This window comes from Coturnix japonica, chromosome 18 (assembly GCF_001577835.2).
Source record: "Coturnix japonica isolate 7356 chromosome 18, Coturnix japonica 2.1, whole genome shotgun sequence".
Taxonomy (NCBI): Eukaryota; Metazoa; Chordata; class Aves; order Galliformes; family Phasianidae; genus Coturnix; species Coturnix japonica.
The window spans coordinates 3,959,836-3,985,672 of NC_029533.1; the positions used below are offsets into that span (position 1 = coordinate 3,959,836).

The window sequence follows — 25,837 nt, forward strand, 5'->3', positions numbered from 1 at the left end:
CTGAGATCTGTGTGCAGGACAGGTGGGTTCCATTGGGAACTGCTGTGTGTTCAGTTGTGCTGCCAGAGCACGGAGCAGGGTGCGGGTTTATGATGTGTACAGACCTGCTTCCTTATGGCTCAGCTCTTTGGTGTTGGTGTTCTCTTCCCATGCCATGCAGTGCCCTGGAGCAGGAAGCTCCATGCTTATGGTGATCACCTTCACTCCCTGCAGCTGCCCTTGGGCTCACAGTGCTGCTTTAATTACGGGCTGAGCAACCCATGCCCAGTGTTACTGCATCCATCAGGAGATGGGATCTGCTGCTGCTGGAGGATGAGGGCGGCCACGAGCAGGTGATGCCTTAAGCCACGTTCACTCCTGGTCCTCCATGCAGGGGACCCAGTGACAGCAGGTGGGTTTTGAGGAGCTGATGGGGGATGTGCCATGAAGGGAAATGATTAACAGAAAGCAAAGCAGGCGGCTGGAAGAACCAGGGGAGGGGTGACATGGGATGGGAATAGGCTGAACTGGGAGCTCCTCAGTAACAGCATCTGCCCCAGATTCCTTCCTAAAGCCCCCACTGGGTGCAGCTGGGATGGAGGATGGGAAGCCCCCATTCTCTGATAGCAGCAGTGGTTCTGCCCACCCCGTGGCTCAGGGTGTAAACTGGGGGTTACCACCCGCTTACAGGGGTGGGCTGGTGTGATTTGAGATGTAGGGACTGTTGTAAAGCACAGAGGAAAATGGAGGTGGTTTGGAGGTGGTTTGGCATATGGAAGGAGCAGGGAGCTCCATCCCTGGGCTCTGTTTGCTGTGGTTATCCCTGCTGCTGCTCCCATCCAAAGAGCTGCAGCACTTTGCTCAGGGCCCCCCCACACAAGAAACACAATGAATGGCTCCTTGCCATGGTCAGCACAGGGAGCCCGAATGGCTGAGGAGCAGCATCAAAGCCTCTGGAACATCTCGATTTTTTCCTATGGGGAGAGCTTCTAATTTTCTCAGCACACCCAATGAATGGGGGCAGGCAGTGCCTGGCTGCTCAGAGTTAGTGCTGAGGGATGGATGTGTCCTACTCACAAAAGGGTGAGGCGATGGCAGCCCAGCATGGAGCTGTGTGGGTCCATCTGCAGCAATGAGAAGCTCTGGGGCTGCACTGGGCAGTGCAACCAGACCCACCCTGAGCCCTGTAGGGATTGGGGTTGGTGCAAGGCAGTCTGCAAACTGCTCTGTGTGCAGCTGTGCCCATCCCATGGGTTAATTACCCCCCAGCACTTTGCTGGCTGAGCCTCACTCAGATCCAGTCGCTGTTTGTTGGAACAAAATGTGTTTGTAGGTTTAGCAACGCGTTGAGCAGGTGGGGTGTTGTGAGGATCTGTGCGTGTGGAAACGGTGCTGTCAGCGCCCGGCTGGCTCCTGGGGAGAGGAAAATGAGGGTAAAGCAATGGGTGCTATGGGGCAGGGAGCTGCGGGTTGATGCAATGAGATCAGGGAGCTGCGGGTTGGGGCAGTGCGTCCTTTTGATGTCTGAAGGGTCCGGGCTGAGCGTTGCCCTGGGATGGAGCTGCTAATGAGCAGTGAGATGGTGCACTGTGAGCCTGCCCTGTATTTAGGGATGAGCAAAGGAGCACAGCTGGGACTTTCCATCCATTCACCCAAAGCTTAGAGAGGAAGAGGAGCAGCTCCCTCTGCCCTCCCCATCTGCATCCTCACTCCAGCTGCGGTTTGGCAGAGCCAGCACAGCATGAGGGACACGGCCCCAACACACAGCTCCATTCATCCCCTGGAACCCACAGCACAGGTGAGGCTGCAGCATGGTTTCCTACTGCATGGGCTGCTCCCAGGATGGCTGACACCGGGATGTGGCAGCTCAGCATCTCCTCGAGCGTTATCTCGGAGCAGAACTTCTTCCCTACAGCTAATGGAGGTGCTGGGCTGCTGAACTCGATCAGCACGTCATGGGGTGAACGGTCCTATTGCCTAACAAATGGGATCTCAGCACAGCCAGGGCCTGGGACTGTTTGTAGAGGGACCGAGGAAGGCAGGTGTGTTTCCATCCCAAAGGAGAAATAGTTTTAATTGATCAGTTTGGTCTGTGAGGTTCATCTGCATGGGGAATGCAGACAAGGAGAGGTGGGAGCTGCGTCCCAAAGGCCTCGTGGTGCCTCGTGGTTTTGGAGGGCTGTGCTCAGACACTGGGATGCTCCTACCCACAGGTTTTGGGCTGGGGCCCAAAGCGGGCACAGCTGTGGGTGGTTGTGGTGAGGGCAGAACGGGTCAGACTCGTCTCCCAACCTGCAGCTTCTTGCAGGGGCCGGGTGAGCGTGGCAGGATGTTGTGCTGTGGGTTCCTGCAGTGCTGCCCAGCTCCCACTGCACTGTGCTGATTCTCATCCCATTCTGCAGCTGTGCTCATCAGCAGCATCACCAAACCGCATGGGGAAGGTCGGGCTGTGCTTTTGTCTGAGAGCAAAGCCGTGGGTACAAAGAGCCCTGCAAAAGAACATGGTCCCATGCATGTCCCTCCAATGTGCTTTGTTCTGTGCTGGTTTAAAGGGAATGAAGAGGTCACCAAGGTCCCAACCTGGGATGGTTGGTGGATGCTGGGCAGCTTTTGCTTTTGGCCCCGGGTTGTTTTAGGCTGTAAGAAATGGGGCAGAGCAGCACAAACCCACACCAGTGTCACCCTGCTCTGCCATTGGGTTCCCCAAACGGAGGTGCTGCTTTGGTTGGCTTTGTCCATAGGGCTCCTGCAGCCTCTCCAGCATCCAAAAATGCACAAAGCTTCGTGTGGAGTTGTGCCCACACCATCCCGGCTGCAGATTTGGCCTTTACACCCTATGAAGGCACCATCCCTTTGCTGGGACGCAGCGCTGGGAACGCTCCCCACGCCGGGGCGAGGTCTCCCATTCTCCCTCTGGGGCTCAGTTCAGTTCCTCCCCCCCTCACCCCCCCCACCCCAAACTGGTTTTTCGAGTCATTTTTTCACGCAGCTCCATCTCCGTGGGGAGGAGCCTCCCGGAGCCGCTCCTGGGCTCTGCCTCCCTCCTCCGACTCCCCACGTCCCGACCCCGCAGCCCGCAGCTCCGCCGCCCCGACAGCTCCAGCATCGCGGCCGCAGCTTTAACAGCATGTTCAAAGCGGTGGGCAAAGGCTCCCCGAGCAGAAATGCCCCCAGCAGAAATTCACCAGCCAAACCCAACAAGTAAGTGCCATCCTCCGGCATCCACGGACCGGGAGCAGCTGGGGAAGGGGGTGGGTTGGGATGTGAAAGGCTTTTGGATGCTGCCCTAAGAGCATCGCTCCTGGTGGGTCGGCTGCACTGCTGGGTGTGCTGGGAGCTGGAGCTTGTGTTGTCCTCATTTTTGGTGGGCTTTGTGCTCTGGTTGTGGTGTGTCCCAGGGTGTGCAATGCTTGAACTTAGAGCGCTCCTCAGCGAGAAGCAAGCCCTTCTTTTGCAAGAAGGGCAAATGCAAGGAGGACAATTGCAACCCTCCTTGCTTAGGTGGAGCAGGCTCTGCTGTTTATTAAGGCAGAAACACGCTGGGATTTGGGATCCTGGGATTCACTGGGTGAGGTTGGTGAGGTGCTGCCCTGCAAAGTGAGGGGGATGCTCAATTTGGGGCTCCTAGATGGTGAAAATGGGTGAGATATGGGTCTGCTGGGGGCTGTGTGGGTCAAACAGCTGAGGGTGCACAAAAAGAACCCAATGGACACATCATCCTCCATGCAGATCCCATCAGCTCCAGGGAGGAGGTGTGTGATGGGACCAGGGAGGGAAGAGACGTGCTCATCTCAGCTGTGATGTCCTGCAGGGGGATGGGGAGCTGATCACAGCCAGCTGCCCCATTGATGGGGACCAAACCCAATGGCAAAGAGCCACTGAATGGAAGAGGGCTGTGTGGGATGGCAGCTGGAAGCAGAGCTGCAGCATTACTGGGCTGGTCCTGCTCAGTTTTAGAGGCATCAGGTTTGGGGCTCAATCAGTGCCATCCTGCCACCATTAGCTGAGGAAATGAAGGTGGATGAGCTGTGTCCAGCACATTGCAGGTGGCTTCTATATCACCTTGATGGCCATTGAGTGCTCCTGGTGGCCCCAAGGCCAGAGCTGAGGTCAGTGCCTTTGGGAATCCCAGTTTCCATCCCTGGGATTATGGTGTGGAGCTCCCAGAGCCCTTTTTCTGTCCCTGCTTTGGTGAGTGGGTGCCATGGTCCCACCTTAACCAGGTACTGGGATGGGGACAGTCCTCTGCCTGCGATGTTGTCCCTTGCGTGCAGTTGGATTGTCTGGAAGGCAGAAAGTGGTATGAGGAATGAACCAATTAATAATGATAATGATAGTAATGGTGCTGTGAGGCCAGAGATAGCCCTAGGGAGGAGCAGAGAGCTGTTCCCAGCCACCCCAGTAAGGTGGTGGTTCCCATATCCTGCCTCCTGCAGGGCTTCCAGCATCTTCACCCTGAAACACGGGGCTGTGCTGTGCATGGTTCATAGTGTGTGAAAGCTGCTGGGGGTAGAAGGGCCACATCCATGGGATGGGATGGGAGGGACAGCCCCAAAGGATGGAGATGGGGCAGCGTGGTGGGTGTCAGTGTGGATGGAAGAAGCCAGCTTCCCTCTCTGCATGGCCTGGGATTGGAATAGGAGCATCTACAGTGGTTTGGGTCCTTCTCCAGGCATGCAGTATTTTTCAGCCCATAGCTTTGTCATGGCTTGCTCTAAACAAAGCTGTTCCATGCATCCATCCCTGTGAACCCAGAGCTGGGGCATCCCAGTGGGTCCTTGTCCAGGACCAAGCATTATGGTCACGTACCCCCTGCAGAAGGTTGGGTACCAGGATCCCACGCTGAGCTCCTCCCCAGTGGGAGCTGAATTCCTCTGGGCATTACGGGGTGACTCACACTCTCCTCCCTGCGCAGTCTGGGCAGGGAAGCTGGGTGGTGCAGAAGTGTTTGCTCATGGGACACCGCCTCATTCCAGGTGTGCTGGGAGGAGTGGGATGTTGTGTAACCCGCTGGGGAGGGGGCACCTCCTGCGTGCTCAGAGACACAGCCACCGAGCCCTGAGCATCCTGTGTGCCTTAGGGCCACCCTGCCTATCCCCAACACTGCAGCTTATGGGGCATAGATGGGATGGGGCTGCAGTTGCAGTGGATTGAACTGCAACATGAGCTTGGCTTGGCGTGGTTGTAATGCTAAGTGACACTTTGCCATCACCTGGGGCTGTGATAAATGGCTGCTCTGGACTGACCCATTCATCCGTGTGACTGCTGGAGCCCAGCAGAGCCACCGGGGCTTTCAGCTGACCCCGCTGCTGCTGCTGCAGCTCTTCCCAATGATGAAGATCACCCTTCCCCATTCACCTGTTGTGCTGCTCCCACCCTCAGGTCCTCAAGCAATGAGCTGGCCGTGCTCATCGCCCGCATGCAGACAAATGCCGACCAGGTGGAGAAGGACATCCTGGATACACAGTCCCTGCTCTCGCAGGTGAGATGTGGCACAGGGCAGTGGGAAGGTGGAAGGCTTTGGTTGGAAATGCAGTGCCTGGAACAACAGGTGAAGTGTCTGCTGTGTGCATCATGCTTCTTTCTCTGTTTTTCCTGGTATCCAGGATGTCAGCAATGAGCAGAAGAAGAAACCCTTCGAGTTCCAGGCGGAGAATGCCAGGAACCTCAAGGAGGCAGAGACGCTGCTGAAGGATCTCTTCTTGGACGTGGACCGTGCCAAGAGGCTGAAACACCCCCAGGCTAATGAGATAGAGAAAGAGTGAGTGCAGTGGGGGGAGCAGGTGGGATGGAGAACCCCCAGCCCAGAGCTGGGATCTGGGCTGAGCTCCATGGAAAGGCAGAGCTTCACCCATCTCCCCATAGACTTCAGACTTAAAATCAGGGCTTCAGCCAACGCAAGCAGAGAGAATTGGCATCAGGTGTTCAAGTGTGAGGTCTCCATTTGGCTGCTGGTGCTTTGCTCCCCTTCACTTTCCAGGTGGGGAAGCAGGAAGGTAGAGTTGTTTCCTGGCTGGGAAGAGACTGCCCTGGTCTTGGAGTTCTTCCCATGGGTTGGAACTCCTGGGATGTAACTCCTTCCTGGGTTGTAACTCCTGGGATGCCCCTGGTGATGGAGAACCCCAGGGCCAGCATAGAACGATAACAAGCTTTTATGGGTTTTATGGGTGAAATGTGGGCTCCTTGAACTCCACCTTGGTTCTCCTTATCCCACACTGACACACAGAATTGTGCCTTTTCTCCCCCGCAGCATCCAGCAGCTCCATGAACGTGTGACTCAGCTGTGTGCGGAGTATCGGGACCTCTATGAGAAACTGAACGTCCCCGATATCGGGCCCAGGGTGGACTGGACAAAGATCCTGGACCAAAAGATGGTAAGAGCAGCTGCTTTCCACACCGACCTCCCAACTTCTCCAAGGCTGGATAATGCCCATAGAGCTCTGCCAGCCATCGTGTGCTCAGCATCATGCAGGGATGATATGGGTTTGGTGGTGGAGATAACTCAAGTGATCCAGATAGGAGAATTCTCTCCTTCCAGTTCTTAAAAGCCATTGGAGGACCCTCTGGATTGACTCATTCAGATTAAGAGCAAATAGAAGGGGATTAAGTAGAGATGTTGTGATAGAAGGATAGGGATGGTGGTGTCTTCAAGGACTTTTAGCCCTTCATCCTAAGGTGCACCCAACTATAAGCTGCTGGGTGCCCAGTTTGGTAAAAACCACTGAGATCCCCTCCCTCCTTCCCATGTTGGTATCGGGTCTTTCCATACCCTGCCAGTACACACTCTGTTTTCTCCCTGAAATATGGTATTTTGCTTTACCTTACTTCATTTGCACAGAAACAAGTCAATGCAGGACAGTACGGCCCCGGCATGTCAGAGCTGGAGAAGCAAATAGCTGAACACAATATCCTCCAGAAGGAGATTGAAGCTTATGGCCTTCAGATCAAGAACCTGCGCTGCAGGGTAAGGAATCCTCTGCTCCCTCCTTGTCCCCTCTGCTTCACCTGAGACCCCAACCCTGTGTCCTGTGTGCTCCTCGTTGTGGTGCTGCAAAGGGCAGGAGGAGCCTGGAGTTCAGGCTGAGGACAGGGAGGTGGTTCCATGAATGAGCTCCCTGTCCTCTATTAGTGATGGTGTTTTGGTAACAGCTATTGTTTTGTCCTTTTTTTTTCTTGGTTTTGGCTGTGTTATAACTCAGGATGTGACGGATCTGAAGAGCCAATACAAGGACTTGTTGGTAAGGTTCTTAGTGGTTTTCCAGACAGATTGGGATCACACAGCAGAGTAATTCCTTTCCTGATGGGCAGGGAATGCCCAGGTCAGGGCAGGAACTTCCTCTGGGGTTGCACAGTGGAGTCATGTCCCTCATTTTCTTGGGTGCAAATTGAGGGCTGTGGGTGAAGGTTGAACGTCTTTATGGGCTGTTGGTCTGGAGCTGCAGCAGGAAACCCCATCCCACAGAACATCCTATGGGATTGCAAATGCTGAGGCTTGCCCTGATCCCTAATGAGGATTGTGGAGAGGAGATGGGCATCAGGAGCAAAGGAAGTGACCCAACACCCCAGGCTTGGGCTTCTGGGTCCGTAGGGTTTGACGTTGAGGAACGCCATTATGAGAAACATAGCAGAGCTGGGACTGCTTTCAGACTGCCCGGGGCATCATCCCAGACCTGGGATTCTGGTTAGACAAACTCAGCCTGTTTGTGAGAGAGGGAAAGGCCCCATCAGATAAGGATGAGCAGAGATGTCTGACTGAGGTCTCTGGGATTCTTCTGGTGGATGTGCAGCACGAGGGGCCATGGGGAGCACCAACACCTCTCTCTCCTCTGCAGAAAGCTTCCATCTGGCGAGGGCAGAGCCTGGGCAGCCTGTACCACCACCTGCAGGGCTGCACCAAGGAGCTGGGCTACCTGACGGAGCAGCAGACCCGCATCCTGAAGCAGGACTGGAGTGACCAGATGACAGATGTGCAGAGCATGAGGAGGGAGTACGAGGTGAGCTCTGGGGATGGCAGCATGTCAGCCCATTTCTACCATGCCCATGAATCCCAGCTGTCACATCTCTGTGGTTCTTGAACACTTCCAGGGATGGTGACTCCACCAGCTCCCTCTTCCAACACTCTACCACTTGTTTTGCTCCTACCCAAACCTCCCCTGGCACAACTGAAGGCCATCACCTCTCATCCTGTCACATTTCTCTTCCCCTTCAGGAATTCAAGTCCAAAGAACTGCTCAGCCAGGAGGAGTTTGTCAACAACCTCCAGGACGATGGGGACAGGATGATTGAGCTGAAGCATCCCGCCATCAAACCCATCCAGGTGGGGAAAGGGCTCTCCTTCCAAACCCTATAAGAGAATGAGGATGCTTTAGGCAATCTGTGCCCCAGGAGGTTGGAGGAGCCCACTGAGTCCCACTCTGTGCCACCACAGGCTCACCAAGAAGCCCTGAAGAATGAATGGCAGAACTTCCTGAATCTCTGCATTTGCCAGGAGAGTCAACTGAAAAGTGTGGAGAACTACAAGAAGGTAAAAGAGAGGGAGGAGAGCACAGACCACGGGGATACAAGGCTGTGCCAGGGTGGGTAGAATGCTTGCTGCCATTACCCAATGTGTGCCCATTGGCATGGAAAGCTCTTGTCCCACCCCATGCTCTAGGATGGTCATGGAGTTCTATGAGCTGTGGGAGCTTAGCTGGGAACTGACACCCCATGAGAGGTGAGGACAGCAACGTTCTCCCACCTCTGACTGCTTTTCCTGCCCATGTCTCCAGTTCCAGGATGATGCTGAGACTGTGAGCCGCTCCCTGAAGAAGATGAGCTCCGATCTGGACACCAAATACACCAAGTTCAACAAGGACAGCCCTGGAGTGGTGTCAGATCTGCTGCTCCATCTGGAGGTGAGGTCTTTAGGACTGGTGGAACCATCCAGACTTAAAGAGATTGCGCATCTCTGGCACAAAAATGCTATAGCTTCATCCCTACAATGAGAGCTGGGAATGGGAAGAGATGGGTGAATGACCCTCCTGGGGCAGCTCCTCCCACCTCAATGCCACCAAGAGCAAGGGAGGGAAGAGAGAAGTCTGACCTCAGGGGAGAGGTGCAGGTTGGAAAGGAACGCTTGCCTGGGAAGGGATACATCCAGTGTGGGATCTTCCCATACGTTTCACTGCCAAGAGGTGCTGGGATCTCAGGAACTTCTGACTCTGGAATGCAGTCACCTTTTGGCAAGTCTCTGCTCCTCGTCTGGAAAGCAAAACATCTCTAAGAGGTTTAATATGAGTCTGTGTGATCACCGAAGGTTAATTCAGGCTGTTCCTCTGAGGGCAGATGTGCTGGGAGGGAAGGAAACAGAGAAGAGTGGTGATAGAAGTGTACTGCTGGATGTGGTTTAGTGGTATGGTGGGGATGGGCTGATGATTGGACTGGATGATCTTAGAGGTCTTTTTCAACCTTAATAATTCTATGATAATATAAAGGGGGAGGAGGGGACACAGAGGGTTCAAGAATGGTGAAGCTCCTGTCTCCATCATATCAGTGAACACACAAGGATGGAGAACTGCCCCCCCAGGTACCCAGTGCTGTGTGACCCTTTCTGCCTCATTTAAGCACTATTTCCCCCTGCTTTGTCCAGAATGATGAGAAGGCAGTGAAACAGGCGGAGAAGAGCATTGCTGACCTGAAAAGGAGGAGCAAGGAGATCAGCCCCCTAAAGCTGCGCAGGATGCGTCCCTCCCAGCCCCTCACCTTGGACACCCTGTGTGACTGGGATGCAGGAGAGGTGAGATATTGACTGCTGGGTCCATCAGAAGAGGCAGGAATTGGATCCTTCTCCAGGTCTTGTTTCCATGCCTGGTGCTGCAGAGGTGAACCTTTGTGTGGGTTTTGGTTTGTCCCAGGTGCAGCTGACCAGAGGTGATAAGTACACCCTGAAGGACAACAGCAACCCCGAGATGTGGGTGGTGCAGAGCAGCACTGGTGTGGTCCAGGAGGCCCCTTCTGCTTGCTTCTCCATCCCTCCGCCAGACCCTGAGGCCATGGACAAAGTCAATAGGTGAGTGCAGGTCACGACTGCCTAAACCCCAACCAGAAAGAAGCACAAAACACCATCTGGTCTCCCTGTTAAAGGGTAGTTCCCTTTGACCCAGTGTCTTCTGTCTCCATTCCTCAATGTTGTGCACCGTACAGACCTTGCTGTCAAAGCAGTTTTGGCAGACAGGTTCGATTTCCTCACCCCAACACGTGACTTGCATAGGTTTGACTGAATTCATTGCAGAATCAGACTGCAGCTTGGGACTTGCCAAACAGGATGGAGCTATCTGTGCCATCTCCTTTCTGCCTCCCCCAATGGGGAATGGCAAATGTCCTTCGAACCATGAGCCACCATTCAGTGCTGTTTGCTCAGTTGGTTTATGAGGTTCCCACAGGAGGGGGGGGTTAATGCTGTGAGCTCTGGCATTGCTCCTTTATTGTGGCCCCAGGTGCTCAGATAACTCAGCACTGCTCATGTACTGCAATAAATTTGCCCACAGCCCAAATTCAGCATCACTCGGTGAGTCTGTGGGGGAGTTTTGTTCCCAAGTCATGAGGGGATAATTCTTGCATTATAGAAGCTTTTGGATTTATGGACTTCATGAGCGATTTCAAACAGAAAAGGAAAAGTTTGCGACATCCCTGTTAGATAAGAGCATCAGGATGCTGGCTCCCATTGCAGGTGGGGCTGTGCTGGGACTTGCTCTGTGCTGTGGTTGCTGATGCATGGCTGATCTTGCAGGCTGGAAGGGGAGCTGAATGCGGTGAAGCAGAAGAGAGCAGCAGCTCAGAACATGCTGAGGTGCAGCCATAAGGAGACAGTCCAGCCCAGCCAGAAGGGTATGTGTGCTCACACCCAGCTCCATGCACACACGGGGCAGCCTGGTTGGCATTAGTGATGGAGTGATTTGGGTCCAAGAGCTTTACAACCTTGGGCTCTTCAATTCTCTGCTGCCCATCTCAGATTTCTGAGTCTGACCTTCAGCTCCATCAACAGTTGTAGGGTATTTAGGATTAACGGAGGATGTACCAATCATAATCTTAATGAAGCTTTCTTTGGGGTTGGGTCTCTTCACTACCTGAGGGATGTGGGATAAGGGGGTAATGATGGCAAAACCCCAACCCTTGGCTAACTGTAGTGAGAAGTAGTTGGAGCTCTGGGGACTGTGCATGGGAGAGCTCGGGGGTGGAAGTCTGTGTCTCAAAACTGGGATGGAAGATGTGCAATGAGATTGAACCCAAGCTGTGTCTCACTGCAGTGCTGCCCAAGAGCACCCCTGTAGTCCAGGATGACCCCCAAGCCGACCAGCTTCTGGGTAGCCTGGACCGTGTTGGCAAGGACCTGGTCCAGGTAGAGAAGGAGGTCCTGAACCGGGTGAGGTCCCCAGTGAGCTACACCGACTCCACGGATGACCTGGCCAGGAGGATCAAACAGCAGCAGGTGGGTGCACTGTGGTGCTGGCCCAAAACAGAGCTGACACCTGAGTTACACAGTAGATGACTTTAGCCCTCAAACTGGGACTGGATAAGGTTGATGATGGAGGAATGCAGACCCTTCCTTTGGTCCAGCTTTGTAGCCAGATGGCCCATTCATTTTGGAGCAATGGGCCAGCGAGCCTTGGGGAATCCTCACTCTTACAGTGAGGATGCTGTCATTGTTTACTCTCAAGTCTGTAGCATAAAAGACAACAAGACAGAAGGAATCAATCCAAGGGCAAGCTTTGGGTCAACAGGTGGGTGGATGTGAAGGGAACAGGAAAACTGAGAGAGCCTCCTTCCAGTTCTCTGGTCTGTAGTAGTAGTTCAATGCATCTTCACCCACGGGTATTTAACCAGCCCTGGTAGATGATGGGCTTGGGTATATTTCTTCCATCTTCCTTCCCCACGCCCTACCATTGCCAGACAGCAGCAGTCTGGATGCCCATGAGAAGGGCCACCACACCCAGAACCCCAAAAGCCACCCCTAAGGGAGACCTGTTTTTGCAACGGCACTGTTATGACTACGCTCAGTGACTCTGCTCCCATCTGATGTGCCAGGAAACAACAAAGAAACTCGAGAGCCTGGGGGCAGCCAAGGATGCCTTGCAGAAGGAATGTGAGACCTATCTTTCCAAAAAGCCCACCAGCACCTCGGCTTCCCAGCTCCCCGTCACGCTCAATGCCCTCAGGAGCAAATACAGCGATGTCAACATGCTCTCCAGCCTGTACAATGAGAAGTGAGTGAGAAAAAAGGGAGCAAGGCGCTGCTTAGCAAAGGGCATGAGAGAAAATACATGTGGGTATGGGTTGAGGGCCATCCAAGCCCAGGGGAGATTGGAAACCTTCCATCCATCGTTAGAGGTATCCCTGCAGGACTCTGTATGTAACCTGTGGTCAGGTACCACAAAGCTGTACAAAGTCCACAAAACTGATGTGTGTCCCAGCAATGCTTTGTGCAAACTGCTTGTTCCCAGCCATGCTGCAGAAGCTTTGCTGTTAAATAAGCTTAAGAATGTGGAACTGGAGAGAAGAGGAAGAAATGAAGTGGTCTGGTTAAGGTAACGTTGTCATTTTTCCCTTCCTCAGGGCTAAGGCTGCCCTGAACCTGGAGACTCAGATTGAGAACACAGACAAGATTGTCAGCACGTTTGAGGCCAAGCTGGCTCAGGATAGCATCATTCCTGCATCTCCAAATGCCCTGCAGGACCGAGCCAATGACCTGCAAGTAAGGGAACATCAGTCTCTTTGTTAGGGTGGGGAGATCTCTCAGCCCAGTGGGGACAGCTGGATCTGGCTTATTGGAGCACTGTAAGAACCCAGTGATGGAGCCTTTCTAAGGTCCTGTTCCTTGTGTCTGAGCTCCCAATCTCATTTCCCCATCCTTAATTTTCACCCCTTGCAGTGACCCCAAAACTTCTCCCTTCTGCTCCACACTCCATCCAGCCCACTTTGCTTCTTATATTCTTCCATATTGCTTATCTGTCTTGGAGAGCCCTAAGAGCTGCAAGTCAGGGATGGCGCTAAGGAGAGAGCTTCTCTTTGGTGCTGCCAACCCGAATGCATCTCACCCTACAGAAGATGAGGCGGGACCTGGTGGCCCAAGAGGACTGTGTGCTGAAACTCAACCGTGGGCTGAAGGATGCTGAGCACAGCTGCAGCGCCGTGCAGAACAACTTCCAGGAGTATTGCCCTGATCTGCCCCGGCAGAAGCGAGAGGTGCAGCTCCTCAATGATCGCTACCACGCTGTTGCAGACCAGCTGGACCAGAGGTGAGGAAAAGCAGTTCCCTCAGCATGGAACAGGCCATTTGCTGACCCAGAGAGAGCTGTTTTGTCAGCCTGGTGTTTTTGTTACCTTGGTGTGATATTCACCAAGGCGTCTTTTTAGGAACTTGCACATGAATTTCTACCCTTCCCCTTAATATTTCTATTCTGTGTAGAGAGAAGACCCTCCGAAATATCAGCCTCGCCTACCAGCAGTTCCAGAACTCCAATGAGAACCTGATGTTCTGGATGAACAACCTACCCAAGCACCAAGTGAAGACTACGGATGGGCCAAGCCAGATCAATTACAAGCTGCAGGCACAGAAGGTGTGTTTCAGGGCAAGGACCACGACATCACATGTATGGGGGGAATTTGATGTTGGGAATGGCATACAGAGTGGCACCAGGCAGCTCTTGAGCAGCCCCTAAGCTGGCTCACTCCAGTGATGGGGCTCTTGTTGGTATTTCAACCCATTCTTAACATCATTCATCTGTCCTGCAGAGACTGCTGGAGGAGATTGAAAGCAAGGAGCCCGAGAAGAACGCCATGGTCAGACTGTCCCGCAATGTGCAGTCCACCCTCAATGTATGGCTGAGTTTTCCTATGTAGTAATCCCTTATCACCACCTCGACAGAGAGATCCCAGCTGACCCTTCTGTTTTGGCTCTGAACAGGACTATGAGCTCCAGGCAGGCAAATACAGCTCTTCTCTGGACCCTGCCCTGACAGACTTTGCTGCCAAGAGGCTGCGGGTGACCCCTCTACAAGAAAGCATCCAGACCCAGGTATAACATTAAGATGAACACATGGAAACAGTTCTCTTGCTCCTGTGTGCCCTTCAAGCCTTAATCCACCCTTAGAGCCACACTGTGACCCTAAACCCAGGGACAAATGTCACCAGCCTTTGGCAGGACTGAGCCAGATCTCCTGTGTGCTCTTCCCATTTACAGCCCACATCCTATGTCACCTTGTCTTTACCACCCGCCATCCTTGCATGGCTCAAGGTGAATCTGGAAGCCTGAACACTATAAAGGGCAATAGGCATCCAACAGCCATTCAGTCAAAGGGGACGCAGTCTCCTGCATAAGTACTTAAATGCTCTGTATGTCGTTTTCTATAGAAAGTCAGGTGTGATGACACCAGTCCCTGACTTAATGCAGCACCCAGCGTGTGTTGGGTGAGAGGAGGGGTTGGGAGAGTGTGACATCCAACAGATCTGTGTGGGGCTGAGTGGGACGAGGCTCTCACTGCTGCTCCTTTTCCAGGAAAATGATGTATCCAAGCACTACATGGAGCTGGCGGCAGAAAATAGACAGCAGCTCAACCGGCTGGAGTTTGCCAAGAAGATTGCTGAGAAGGTACCTGCTAAGAGCTTGTTATTGGTTGGGGAATGCTGATTGTGGTTGGAAACAGACCTTCTGCAGCTGTAGCAAGGCAGCATGAAGCATCCTTGTGCACTGCAGCACCTCCCTGACAGGGGGAAACTCTTTGAGGTGTAGCTGCTTGAAATGGTGCTAATGTGTCCTCATTTGCCACTTACAAGTGGCCTCATTTAGGTGCTCCCTGGGGTTATCTACCATTCTGTCTCCTGCTCTGCCCTACTCCGTGCCACATTCGAGTGACTTGCTTTCCCAGCTCTTGTATTTTCATTTGCTTTCTCCTTGCAGAAAGAAGTGCACGAGGACATTCAAAGTGTGCGTGAGCAGACCCAGCAATCTGCAAACAAAGCCATGTCAAGCAGGGAATCTGAAGGGCTGAAATTGCAGCTGGAGGAGGAGAGGAGGAACGTGGCCAGGATTGAAGAGGACCTGGAGGAGCGCAGGAACAAGCTGCTCATGCTGAAGACTCAGAGGCCCATTGAAAGAGTGGAAGAAAAGGAGGTGGTAGAATATTACAGAGACCCACAGCTGGAGAGCAACCTGACCAAGATGACGCAGCAAATCGAAGAGGAAGGCAAAAAGAGGCAGAGCCTGCAAGAAGACATCGATGCGATGAGCAGAAAGCTTGCCCAGATGGAGAGCGAGAAGAAGGCTATTCCTGCCCAGCTCCTCACCAAAGAGATAACAAAAATTGAGAAAGATCCCAGCTTGGATAGCGAGGCAGCCAGCCTTCGGCAGGAGATCAGGCGTCTCCAGGAGGAAAGCTTGGCCTCTGCTTCTGAACTGGAGCGGTATAAGAGAGAGCTGCATGTGCTAGAGAGAAAGCAACCCAACATCCGAGAGAAAGTGGTGGTGAAGGAGCTGATCAAAACAGAGAAAAACCCAGAGATGCTGAAGTCTGTGAGAAACCTGCAGCTACAGATTGATGAGGAGTCCTTCAAGAGGAAGTCTGCAGAGGAAGCGATTGTGAAGGTGAAGAGCAAGATTGAGGAGGTGGAAAAACTAATTGATGCTGCAGAGCCCAAAATTATTGTGAAGGAGGTGAAGCAGGTAGAGCAGGATCCGGAGTTATTGAAAGAGTCTTCCAAGCTTAAAACTCTGATTGAAGAAGAGAGGAGCAAGAACTTGGCGCTCGCAGGTGAGCTGGGAGAGCTGCAAAGCCAGTGCAGCATTGCAGAGAAGCAAAAACCAAGGGTGGAAGTTAAGGAGAGGGTCAATGAGATTTTCATGGTGGATCCTGAAACGGAGAAGGAAATTGCTCACCTGAAAAGAGAGCTGCAGGAAATTACTCTGAAAAGGACAAAGATCGACAGCGAGGTGGAAGAGGCCTTGGCTGAGCTCAATGTCCTCAGGTCACAGAAACCAGAGGTGGAGCTTAAAGAGGTAATAGAGGAGGTGGTGAAGCATGAGAAGAGTCCTGAAATTCTCAGAGAAATCGACAGGCTGAAACAGCAGCTGAATGAACTCGTGAACACCAATGGCAGGACCCAAGAGCAGCTCATCAGGCTGCAGGGTGAGAGGGATGAATGGAGGAGGGAGAGATCCAAGGTGGAAACGAAGCTGGTCAACAAGGAAGTCATCCGGTATGAGAACGATCCACTCCTGGAAAAGGAAGCTGACCGCCTCCGTCAGGAAGTGCGCAGCATGTCTCAAAAGAGGAGAGCTGCAGAGGATGCTGTCTATGACCTGCAGAATAAATACATGCTCCTGGAGAGGAGAAAGCCAGAGGAGAAGGTCATCGTCCAGGAGGTGATTCTGACTCAAAAGGATCCCAAGCTCCGAGATGAACACAGCAGGCTGAGCCGGAGTCTGGATGAGGAGGTGAGCAACAGGCGACGTCTGGAACGTGACGTGCAACAGCTTCGTGCCCTGGTGGAAGAGCAAGAGAAGCTCCTCAACTTCCAGGAGGATCGAAGTAAGAGGCTTGCACTTGAGAAAGAGATGAGGCAAATTACCTTGAGAATAAAGGAGCTGGAGGAGAGCCCGGCCCCAGTGCAAGAGAAGATCATTATGGAAGAAGTGGTGAAGTTGGAGAAGGATCCGGTCCTTGAGCAGTCTGCCAGCAGCCTGCGCTTGGAGCTGGAGAGGGAGAAGATGGAGGTGCTCAACCTACAGAGAGAGTGCAAGAACCTGCAGATGCAAGTTGACGTCCTGCAGAAAGCAAAGTCCCAGGAGAAGACCATCTACAAGGAGGTGATTCGGGTGGAAAAGGACAGAGCGCTGGAGAGCGAACGTGCCCGCATCTGGGAACAGCTGAGCAGGGAGAGAGGGGCCAAGCAAAAGGCAGAAGAGGAGGTACGGAGACTGAGGGAGAAGATTGAGAGAGCTGAAGGCATGAAGAGGACGTGGGCTCGGGAAGAGACAGAGCTGCAGAAAGCCAGGAACCTGGCGATCCAGGAGAGAGCCGGCCTGGAGAGTGAGCTGCGGGAGCTGGAGAGGCAGAAACAGCAGAAAGTTCTTTTCCTTCGGGAGGAGTCCAAACTGCTCAACCAGCGGACTGAGAGTGACAGGCAGAAGAAGAAGCAGCTGGAACAGGAGTTTTCCATGCTGGAGGCAGATATCCTGAGAGAGAAGGACCAGATCTACAATAAGGAGAGGTTCATTCGGGATCTCCGGTCAAGAGTCAGCAGGGAGGAAATTAATCACGAGACCCAGATGAGAGAGACCAACCTGTCCACCAAGATCTCTATACTGGACCCTGAGACGGGGAAGGATATGTCCCCTTACGAGGCCTATAAGAGAGGCATCATAGACAGAGGCCAGTACATCCAGCTGCAAGAACTGGAGTGTGACTGGGAGGAGATCACCACCCTGGGCCCAAACGGGGAAATCTCACTTCTCCTGGACAAGAAAAGTGGGAAGCAGTACTCCATCGATGATGCACTACGGCTGAGAAGGATCACAAAGGAGGAGTACCAGCTGTACCGCGATGGCAAGATTCCCATCTCTGAATTCGCCTTGCTGGTGGCTGGGGAATCTAAGCCTCCCTCATCCCTTTCTATTGGTTCCATCATCTCCAAATCCCCAATCCAATCCCCCACTACTCCACAAACCCAAAGCTTTTTCCCCCCCAGCTCACAGAAGGGCTTTGGTGAAGACACGTCCCCCATCGCTGGGGTGTACGATACCACCACCGACACCAAGTACAACATCAAGACTGCTGTTACAAAGAAGCTGCTTGATCCCATGACAGCTCAGAAGCTTCTGGAAGCCCAGGCTGCTACAGGGGGCATCATAGACCTCCTTTCTCGGGACCGATTGTCGGTCCATAAGGCAATTGAGCGGGGGCTGATCGACAGGACCTACATGCAGAGACTGCTCAACGCCCAGAAAGCTTTCACAGGAATTGAGGATCCAGTGACCAAGAGAAGGCTGTCTGTGGGGGAAGCAGTTCAGAAGGGATGGATGACCAAGGACAGTGCCTTCCCCTATTTGGAGGTCCAGCATCTAACTGGAGGGCTCATCGACCCCAAGAAAACTGGTCGCATTCCTGTGCTGGAAGCTGCCCAAATGGGCATGATAACGGGTGACCTGGCCAACAGGCTCCAGGACGAGTCCAGCTATGAGAAAGATCTCATCGACCCCATCACTAAGGAGAAGATAAATTACAAGGAGGCCATGGCTCTCTGTCAGAAGGATTCTCTGGGCAGCCTGCTGCTGCTCCCAGCCGCATCAGAGGGCTACCAGCCCTTCCGCTCCCCCAAGCTCTCAAGGTTCAGGCATTGAACAGATTGGCCCTTTCAGGAGTTCATCCCTTCGAAGCACCTCTCCCTGTGGAAGCAGCAGCAATCATGGGAATGGAGCATCTAGCATTTAGAGCTGCATACTCTTCTATCTTAGCTATCCCTGCTTCCCAACACAGCTTGGCCGTGAGAGGAAGAAAGTGTGATCAAACACGTGCAAGGCCCTGGACACGCAGGTCCCGCTGTCCCCCAGGGTTGCTGTGACAGCAGAGGGGGTTTGCTTGCAAGGACTCTGATGGCAGTAGGTTAAACTTGGCTGTAGCCAGAAAGGGGGAGATGCAGAGTGTTTTCAAGCTGGGTCATTCTTCTGCATGCAATAAACGTAGAAAGTGCGTCTCTGTGGCTGTGTTCTCTCTGCAACCTGTGGCTGCAAAGTGGCTGAAGGTAGGGGATGTGTTTCCATGCAGCCATATGCCCTATTTATAGAGGGTTTGAAGGCTCTTGATCCCATAGATCCCACAGCACTGAGCAGAAATTCCACTCTGTGAATCCACAGTCGTTAAGATTTTGCTATACATGGTGCCAGTGCTGCTGGATGCCTTGAGTTCGTTCATTAAGTTGCTGACAAGATGAAGCCATGCCTCAAGCAAAAACCCAACCAAACCCCATTGAAGTGGGAGGCTTTGGGGCTTGTCCTGCATCCATGCCAAGGCAGATGTGTTGCAAGGGCTGGGCTGACCTTCAGTAGCAGTTTGCTGATGTTTGCAATACACAGTGATGTGAAACTGCTTTCTACAGCCCTTGGCTGTGGGATCCACCCAGAAGTACCAGAAAATCTACACTTGCTTTATTTTGTTTAAGCTGAGCTTTCCCTCTGTCACTGCCAGAGTTCAGCTGTTGCTGAAATAAGCAGGTCCCATCTCATGTGTGTCCCCGTTGAGATAAGAGGTGAAATTCTTCCTCTACCCCATTATGGAGAGCCCTCTGATCTGTGGGAAGAAAAAAATGACTTCTTACTGATATGAGCTGCTCTCCCACCTCCAGCAAGGGTTCTTTTAGCTGATGCTGCTGGGAAAATCCAACGCAGCCAAAGCAATCCATATCAGTAGATATATTCTTCACCTTCTTCCCCATCAGAGCAGCAGCATAGCCTGGATTTCCATATTGCCTACCTGGGATTTGGTGTCTGGGCTCCAAGAAGAAACCCTGCTACTCCCCTTGCTAATGAGATGCTTCACATTATGAAAGCAGTAGGATGGTCACATGGTGACTCTTTCCTGAAGTGCTGCTTTAAAAAGTTTTAAGGAATGCTACGTAAGGAAGGGATTTGGAGGTCTGGTAATTAGGCAGTTGGTTAATCACGCTGTATAATGTGCCCCATGACTGTATGACAGGGATAATGGGTATTTATCCAGGGCTGGGTGAAGATGTTGAGAGACAATTAGCTGGTGAGCGGTCTGCCTGGCTGAGCAGTCTCCCTTGGATCTGCCTGGTGTTCAGTTGGCTTGGGTTGTAAATGCCTGAAATCCAACCTGCCGCTCCATTTTACTGTGCTAGATGAGCCATGCTATTCTTATTTATGGTTCTGGACTACATGAATGCCCTTGGTATTTATTTCTTAGTGTAGGTCCTGAAAAAACAACCCTGTTCCTCTGCCAACAGTTTATTAGGTGCAATGTGATCGTTTGTTTGCAGAGAGCAAACAATGGAGCATTGTCTGGACAAAGTGATTTGACTTTAAAACATGCATGCAAAGGCAAGGCACTTATTCCCACAGCAGAATTCATCCAGGTCTCTCCAAAGTGCCCCTGCAAGCTGCTTGTTACCATATGGAGGACATGAGATATACAGCAGCCCTGTTTCCCAGCCACATGGCTCTATAGGCTGCTGGGAGAGCCCTGCTGCCTGCCCTCCTCAATCACAAACCATGCCTCCCTTGCACAAGCAGCACAGCTCCTTCCAGGTAAGGCACTCCAGCGTGACTCCTACCAACAGCTTCAAAAGCAAAGCAACCTTCCCCAAAACCTAATTTGTGCAAATTGCAGAGGCAAGCAAAATACCCAGGTCCTGACGGCTTCTAAAGCTGCAGGGGGAATGCAGCCAGGTGGTGGGGCAGGGCCCAGAGGGAGGTGAGCAACAGGTCCCAAGGTGTTGCTGTTGGGGGGGCCTGCTTATAGTAGGGATGACAAAGGTCTTCTTGATGTTGGGAGTGAAGCAGAGACACCTGCTGCCTTTCCTCATGCGGAGAGAAGGAACAAAATAAAGGGTAAAAGTGCTCGGTTGAGGCAAGTGGGTCATTCACCCTTCGTTCCACAACAGAATTAAGAGCACATCTCTGCTCCTGCCAGGGACTTGGGCTGCAAAGAATAAAGGAGGAGTGCAGGAGATGATGAAGGGAGGTCTGTGGTTAAAAAAAAGGCCAGCCAGCTTGCCCAGTATCACTAACCCAATGGGCAGCACCAAGCAATAAACACAGATGTTTCTGAACAAAGGACAAGCCTTTATTTTTTCCTGTACTGAAAAAAAAACACCCAAACCCACACATGTCAAAACCACACTAAAAGCTAATGATAATTCTCCAAACACCTGAACAGCAAAAACATTTCCAAGCCTGTAAAGCAAAGGAGATGGCATTACATCTGGGCTGATGATGGAAAGCTGGTGTTTCAGATGTCAGTTTCCAGTATATGCAGAAGTGCTTTATTCTAGCTGGACCATCTGGTTTCCCACAGGTAAGGCATAAATTAAGATACTTTACAGCACTCCTCAGCTTTCAAAACATCAGAACGTCACCTCTGTTAAACAGCTCAACTTAAACAACATATCCAACACTGACAAATCTGGTTCTTGTTAGTAGTGAATGGGTGAGCAGAGCAGTGCTGTCCTACCCATAGTGGAGCTCCAGCACGCCCTGGTGTCAGGAGCTGCACCATCAGACCTGCAGTGAGACCTGGGTGTGCTACACTGCTGGAGAGAAAAATCATTGCTTGTAAGTCACATTAGCTTGCTGGCTAATGCAAGGACAAGCCTCTGAAGCATGCTCTCTCTTTTACATGTCGGTGTTTTATGCTGATAGTAACCTCACCTTTGCATACGGCCTCTGCAAAACAGCTCTATCAGACGTAACTTAAGCAAACCTTCCCCCAGCAACAGGCTGAAAGACTCCAACTGTAAGAACATAAGACTTCTGGGCTTCTCAGGAGAAGTAAGGCCCTGGGATGGCGCTAGCCCCTGGCTAAGTGCACCAAAACATATCTACACTGCTCTCCAGAGGTGTATGGAGAGAGCTGTGCATCTCATCTGCAGTGTCTCTGCTGCACGTGTTGCTCTTCGCTGCCTTGGGGGCTCTTCCAAAAGAAGTATTGGTGACTGAGAGCTGCCTTGGCTGAGATGCGTTTGCTGGGGTCGTAGAGGAGCAATTGCTGCCAAGAGAAAACAAACATCAGGTTCAGGATTTTACAAGCCAGATGATCAATTGTACCTGGACGTGGCTGGGCCCAGATGCAGCTGTTGTTCTTGCCTTTTCTCTGGGTTTCAGGAGTAGACCTCAGCTGAAGTGCTCAGTAGTGCCCCAGGGGAACTTACACTGACAGCCAGGATTAAGTACAGTGTATTAGGAAGGTTGCATAGATTGCAAGTGGATTTTTCCCAGTGATTCAATCAACACATTTAATAAAGACATGATTGCATGTACTTGAAAATGCTATGAATTTTTTGCCATGAATATTGTGTAAGTGAATATAGTGTTCCTCAAACAAACACACCTGTTCAATGAGTTGATGTTTCTGCAATGGAAAATACGAACGTTACAGCCAATTCGGTTAATATATTTCAAGGTGGATCAGCCCCAATTATTTCTCTCTTTTTTTGGCCCAGTTTGGAAAGGACCTCATCCACAGACCATGTCCACAGGCCTTGTGCTGAACCCACACTCACCGCCAGTAGGTCTCTGCCATGTCGATCTAAGTTGGGAACAATTTCCTTCATCTCTTTCCTTGCCCACTGGGGAAAGTCTCCTTTGTAGTCAGGCAGCTGTGACACCCCAGGCCAGGTTGCTTCGGTGGGGGTGCCCAGGGTGCGAAAGATCCGGAAGAGCTGATCGATCTCAGAGTCCCCTTGAAACAGGGCCTTCCTGGTCACCTGCAGCAACAAACAAACAAACTGACTGTACAGTGATGTATAGTGACAATAATGCAAAGATGGTACAAGAGAGGTGGTGATCTCTTTGAGCTGGACTATAATCCCTAGGAGACCCAAACAGAGCAATCCTTTGGCATGTCTTTAAGTGTTACTTCTCTGCAACCTGCTGGGAGACATCTGCAAGAGTGTCTGCACCTCCCAGGATCAAAATGCTGCTGCAGTAAGACTGAAGTATGACACTGTCACATACTAATACTGCAGCCAGACTACAGAGCCCGCTTTGCCCTCTGGCAGGCACCCTCCTGCTGGCAGATCTCTTTCTGACCGCATAGCTAAGGATCACCTAACCCTCAGGGTGGGGTTTCTGTGACACACACCTTAGGACTGGGTGGGACCACAGATCAGTATCACAGATACTCTGCATCCTGCCCCTCCTTCTCCACTTCCCATTACAGCTGGGCCCTCCCCATTCATTCAAAGACTGCATTAAAACCCCTACTACCATTTCGGCGAAGATGCAGCCGATACTCCACATATCCACAGCTGTTGAATAGTATTTGCATCCCAGGAGTATTTCAGGAGCTCGATACCACAAAGTCACCACCTGGTAAGGAACCAACAACAAGCTCTGTTTAGTTTTTCCAAGTGAAACTAGAGGCATGGGATCCTTTTTTCTTTGTTGTAACAGTGACTGTGTTTTATTATTGGCAGCATGTTTGGGATTAACAGATCGTTTTTAACAGGGTGCTGGAATAAATATACCCTATGAAGAGAAAGTGAGGAACCAGTTTGCAGGCAGGTTGGGGTAGAAGGGGTCAGCACACTTTGTGGGGACAGAAGATGACCCCTTAGCTGCAGGTCAGCTATGAATACATCACTTGTGATGCTGTCATGCATCCACTATAGTTTGTATACCTCACTCTCAGATGGTAGGAAGTCTTAGCAGTACCTCATGAGTGTATGTGCGTAAGGGAACTCCAAAGGCTCGTGCCAGCCCAAAGTCAGCCAGCTTGATGGCACCATCAGCGTTAATGAGGAGGTTCTGTGGCTTCAAGTCCCTGTGGATGACTCTGTGGGAGTGGCAAAAGCTCACACCCTGCAGCAGCTGGAAAAGGTAGTTCTAAGGAAAGAGGAGATTTTAGACAACACCACAGTGAAACCATGTTAAAAACTTGATTACATGAACCAGCACACTTCATTTATAGACATTAATGAGGAACATGACTTTGCAATAATGCAACACAAACTTGCAGGTCACTACCTGGAGATCCACACAAACTGCTCCTGCTGTATGAAGACAGAGACACTCCGATCCAAGCAGGGGCAGTCACTTCCACCCATCCACTACTCTACAAGAGCAATTAGCAGTAGATCCCTCTACTGTGCTATCAACAGTTTGTTCAGAAATGAGATGGGCTGGAGAGCCTGGAAACAGCTGGGAAATAAATACACTAAACAATGGCACCAGGAGGCTTTCGCAGCTGAAAAGTTTTAGATCAGAAAGGGTAAATGACTGCAGCTGAGGATAAATCTCTCCCCAGTGCAGCTATTAAGAGCAGCTCAGTGCTGGCTCTGACCAGCAGAAGGCAGCAAGGACTCGCTCCCTTGCAGACCTGTTATTATTATTCCAGCACTGTACCTTGACCAAGCTTAAAGGAAACTCTCCAGTTTGGGAAGAGTCTAGGTATTTCTTCAGGTCCTGATTGAGATACTCAAATACAAGATACAGCTTCTTCTGGCTGTGCACAACATCCAGGAGCCTGCAAGATAAGTGTAAGCACACCCTTCAATGGTTTTGTGTGGGAATTCATGTTACACAGGGATGTTACAGCATCTGGGGTGACCTACTCCAGACCTTTGCCAACACCCAAACACATGACATCCCTCCCTAATTGCTTCTGCTTTGGAAGTCTTCTAAGGTAGAGCAGAGGGACAGGTATAAAGGCATCCAGTATGGGGGGGCCAACAGCGTTTTTAATCAGTCTGATTTTGTTTCTTTTCATGTTTTTTTGCTTTTTTTTTATCAACAGTGAAAGACTGGAAGGCCTCTCTTTGGAGCTGACTATAGTGATGACCAGGATGTGGAGCAGGTGAGGAGGGTTCACATGGTTCTTACCTGACTATGTTGGGATGCTTCAGCTCCTTCAGCAGTGAGATTTCTCGGATGGCAGTGCTGGGGACACCCTCTGTTTCCCTGTGGCAGAAGTGGGCTGTGGAGCACCCCATCCCATAGCCAGACCATACAGCCTGGCATTATCCCATTTCCCTTTTTCCTATCACTGTGCCCCATTCTAGGCCTAGGGGAGGGTCTCATGCTTGGTACCATAGGCTTGGGTTGGACATGGGGGGGCATGGAGCTATGGGGAAGACAAGAAAGGCAGTTATGGGGGGTGGGGGCAGACAGTGCCACCACTGCAGACATTAATCTGCACCATCACCCCTCTGGACAGCCCAGAGAAGCAGGATTAGCCTTGTACACATTAATTCCCTTTCTGGAGGGGTTGAAGTCAGTGCAGGGCCTCACCAGGCCCCAGTGCTGCACTCCTGAGGGAGAGCTGGCATCCCAAAATGGCGGCATCCCAAAATGGTGCCTTCCTCCCCTGCACTGAGCCACAGTGCCAAGGCTGGGTTCTAACCACTCCCATTAGACACTAGATACACTTTTCCCCCTTCATGTCAGGCTTTTTAGAGCCTCTGAAGCCATTTTGGACCCTGTGCTCAGAGCCCTTCTCACACACTGGGCTGAGCTAGGCCATGGTGTCCCCATGGGGAAGATATGGCCCCACTCACGCGTCCAAGCGGATCTTCTTGAGGGCCACCAGCTGCCCCGTGCGCTTGTTACGAGCCTTGTACACCACACCATAGGTGCCCTCCCCGATCTTCTCCACCTTCTGGAACACCTGCTGGAAGGCCTCCATGGCCTCGGCCTTGTGGCTGCTGATACGGGAGCAGAATGCACCCAAAGAGCTGCTTGGGGACTGTGGGAAAGGTTACGCCAGGCTAAGGGGTGCTCTTTGGTTCTGTTTGTGCCTGGTGTGAAGGGGATGTGGTGTGTAATTTGTCTTGTGCAATCGTCCCTTGAACCTCCCCACTAAGGGCTGTGATGCTTGGTCAGCCCTTTGGAAGATGTCCTTGGTGAGGGAATTAATAATTGACCTGCTAGCTGGCAGATTAAAGTATTATTATACATGGTGGCACAACAAAAGGTAGAGATACAGAAACCTGTGGGGTGGGTACAGGACATGGCAGCCCACTGAATGCATGGTTCCATGGCACTTCTGTATGATCTCAATCGGACATCCCAGTTTTAGGACATCCCTGAACCACCAGTTCAAACTATTTTACAGTCTATCCTAATGTTGATGGTGCAGAAGAATCGAAGTAGGTG

The 25,837-nt window shown here is 51.8% G+C and overlaps 2 protein-coding genes across 2 annotated transcripts; one reads left to right on the forward strand and one right to left on the reverse strand.

Moving 5' to 3' along the window:
• The first annotated feature begins 2,966 nt into the window (after positions 1 to 2,966).
• On the forward strand, positions 2,967 to 18,711 carry EVPL (envoplakin). Its single transcript, XM_015879570.2, has 22 exons — positions 2,967 to 3,180; positions 5,362 to 5,461; positions 5,586 to 5,740; positions 6,230 to 6,353; positions 6,818 to 6,943; positions 7,179 to 7,217; positions 7,812 to 7,973; positions 8,189 to 8,296; positions 8,408 to 8,503; positions 8,748 to 8,873; positions 9,608 to 9,754; positions 9,873 to 10,027; positions 10,748 to 10,845; positions 11,265 to 11,446; positions 12,043 to 12,221; positions 12,571 to 12,709; positions 13,060 to 13,253; positions 13,424 to 13,574; positions 13,750 to 13,833; positions 13,922 to 14,032; positions 14,513 to 14,605; positions 14,915 to 18,711. The coding sequence occupies exons 1-22, from the start codon at positions 3,107 to 3,109 to the stop codon at positions 18,350 to 18,352; spliced, it is 6,081 nt and encodes a 2,026-aa protein (XP_015735056.2). The 5' UTR covers positions 2,967 to 3,106; the 3' UTR covers positions 18,353 to 18,711.
• Positions 18,712 to 20,788: 2,077 nt separating this feature from the next.
• CDK3 (cyclin dependent kinase 3) lies at positions 20,789 to 25,738 on the reverse strand. The gene is made up of 7 exons (XM_015879608.2): positions 25,240 to 25,738; positions 24,566 to 24,643; positions 24,089 to 24,209; positions 23,399 to 23,569; positions 22,952 to 23,053; positions 22,246 to 22,449; positions 20,789 to 21,731 (listed from the first exon to the last, which is right to left on the reverse strand). The coding sequence occupies exons 1-7, from the start codon at positions 25,365 to 25,367 to the stop codon at positions 21,606 to 21,608; spliced, it is 930 nt and encodes a 309-aa protein (XP_015735094.1). The 5' UTR covers positions 25,368 to 25,738; the 3' UTR covers positions 20,789 to 21,605.
• Positions 25,739 to 25,837: the final 99 nt, after the last annotated feature.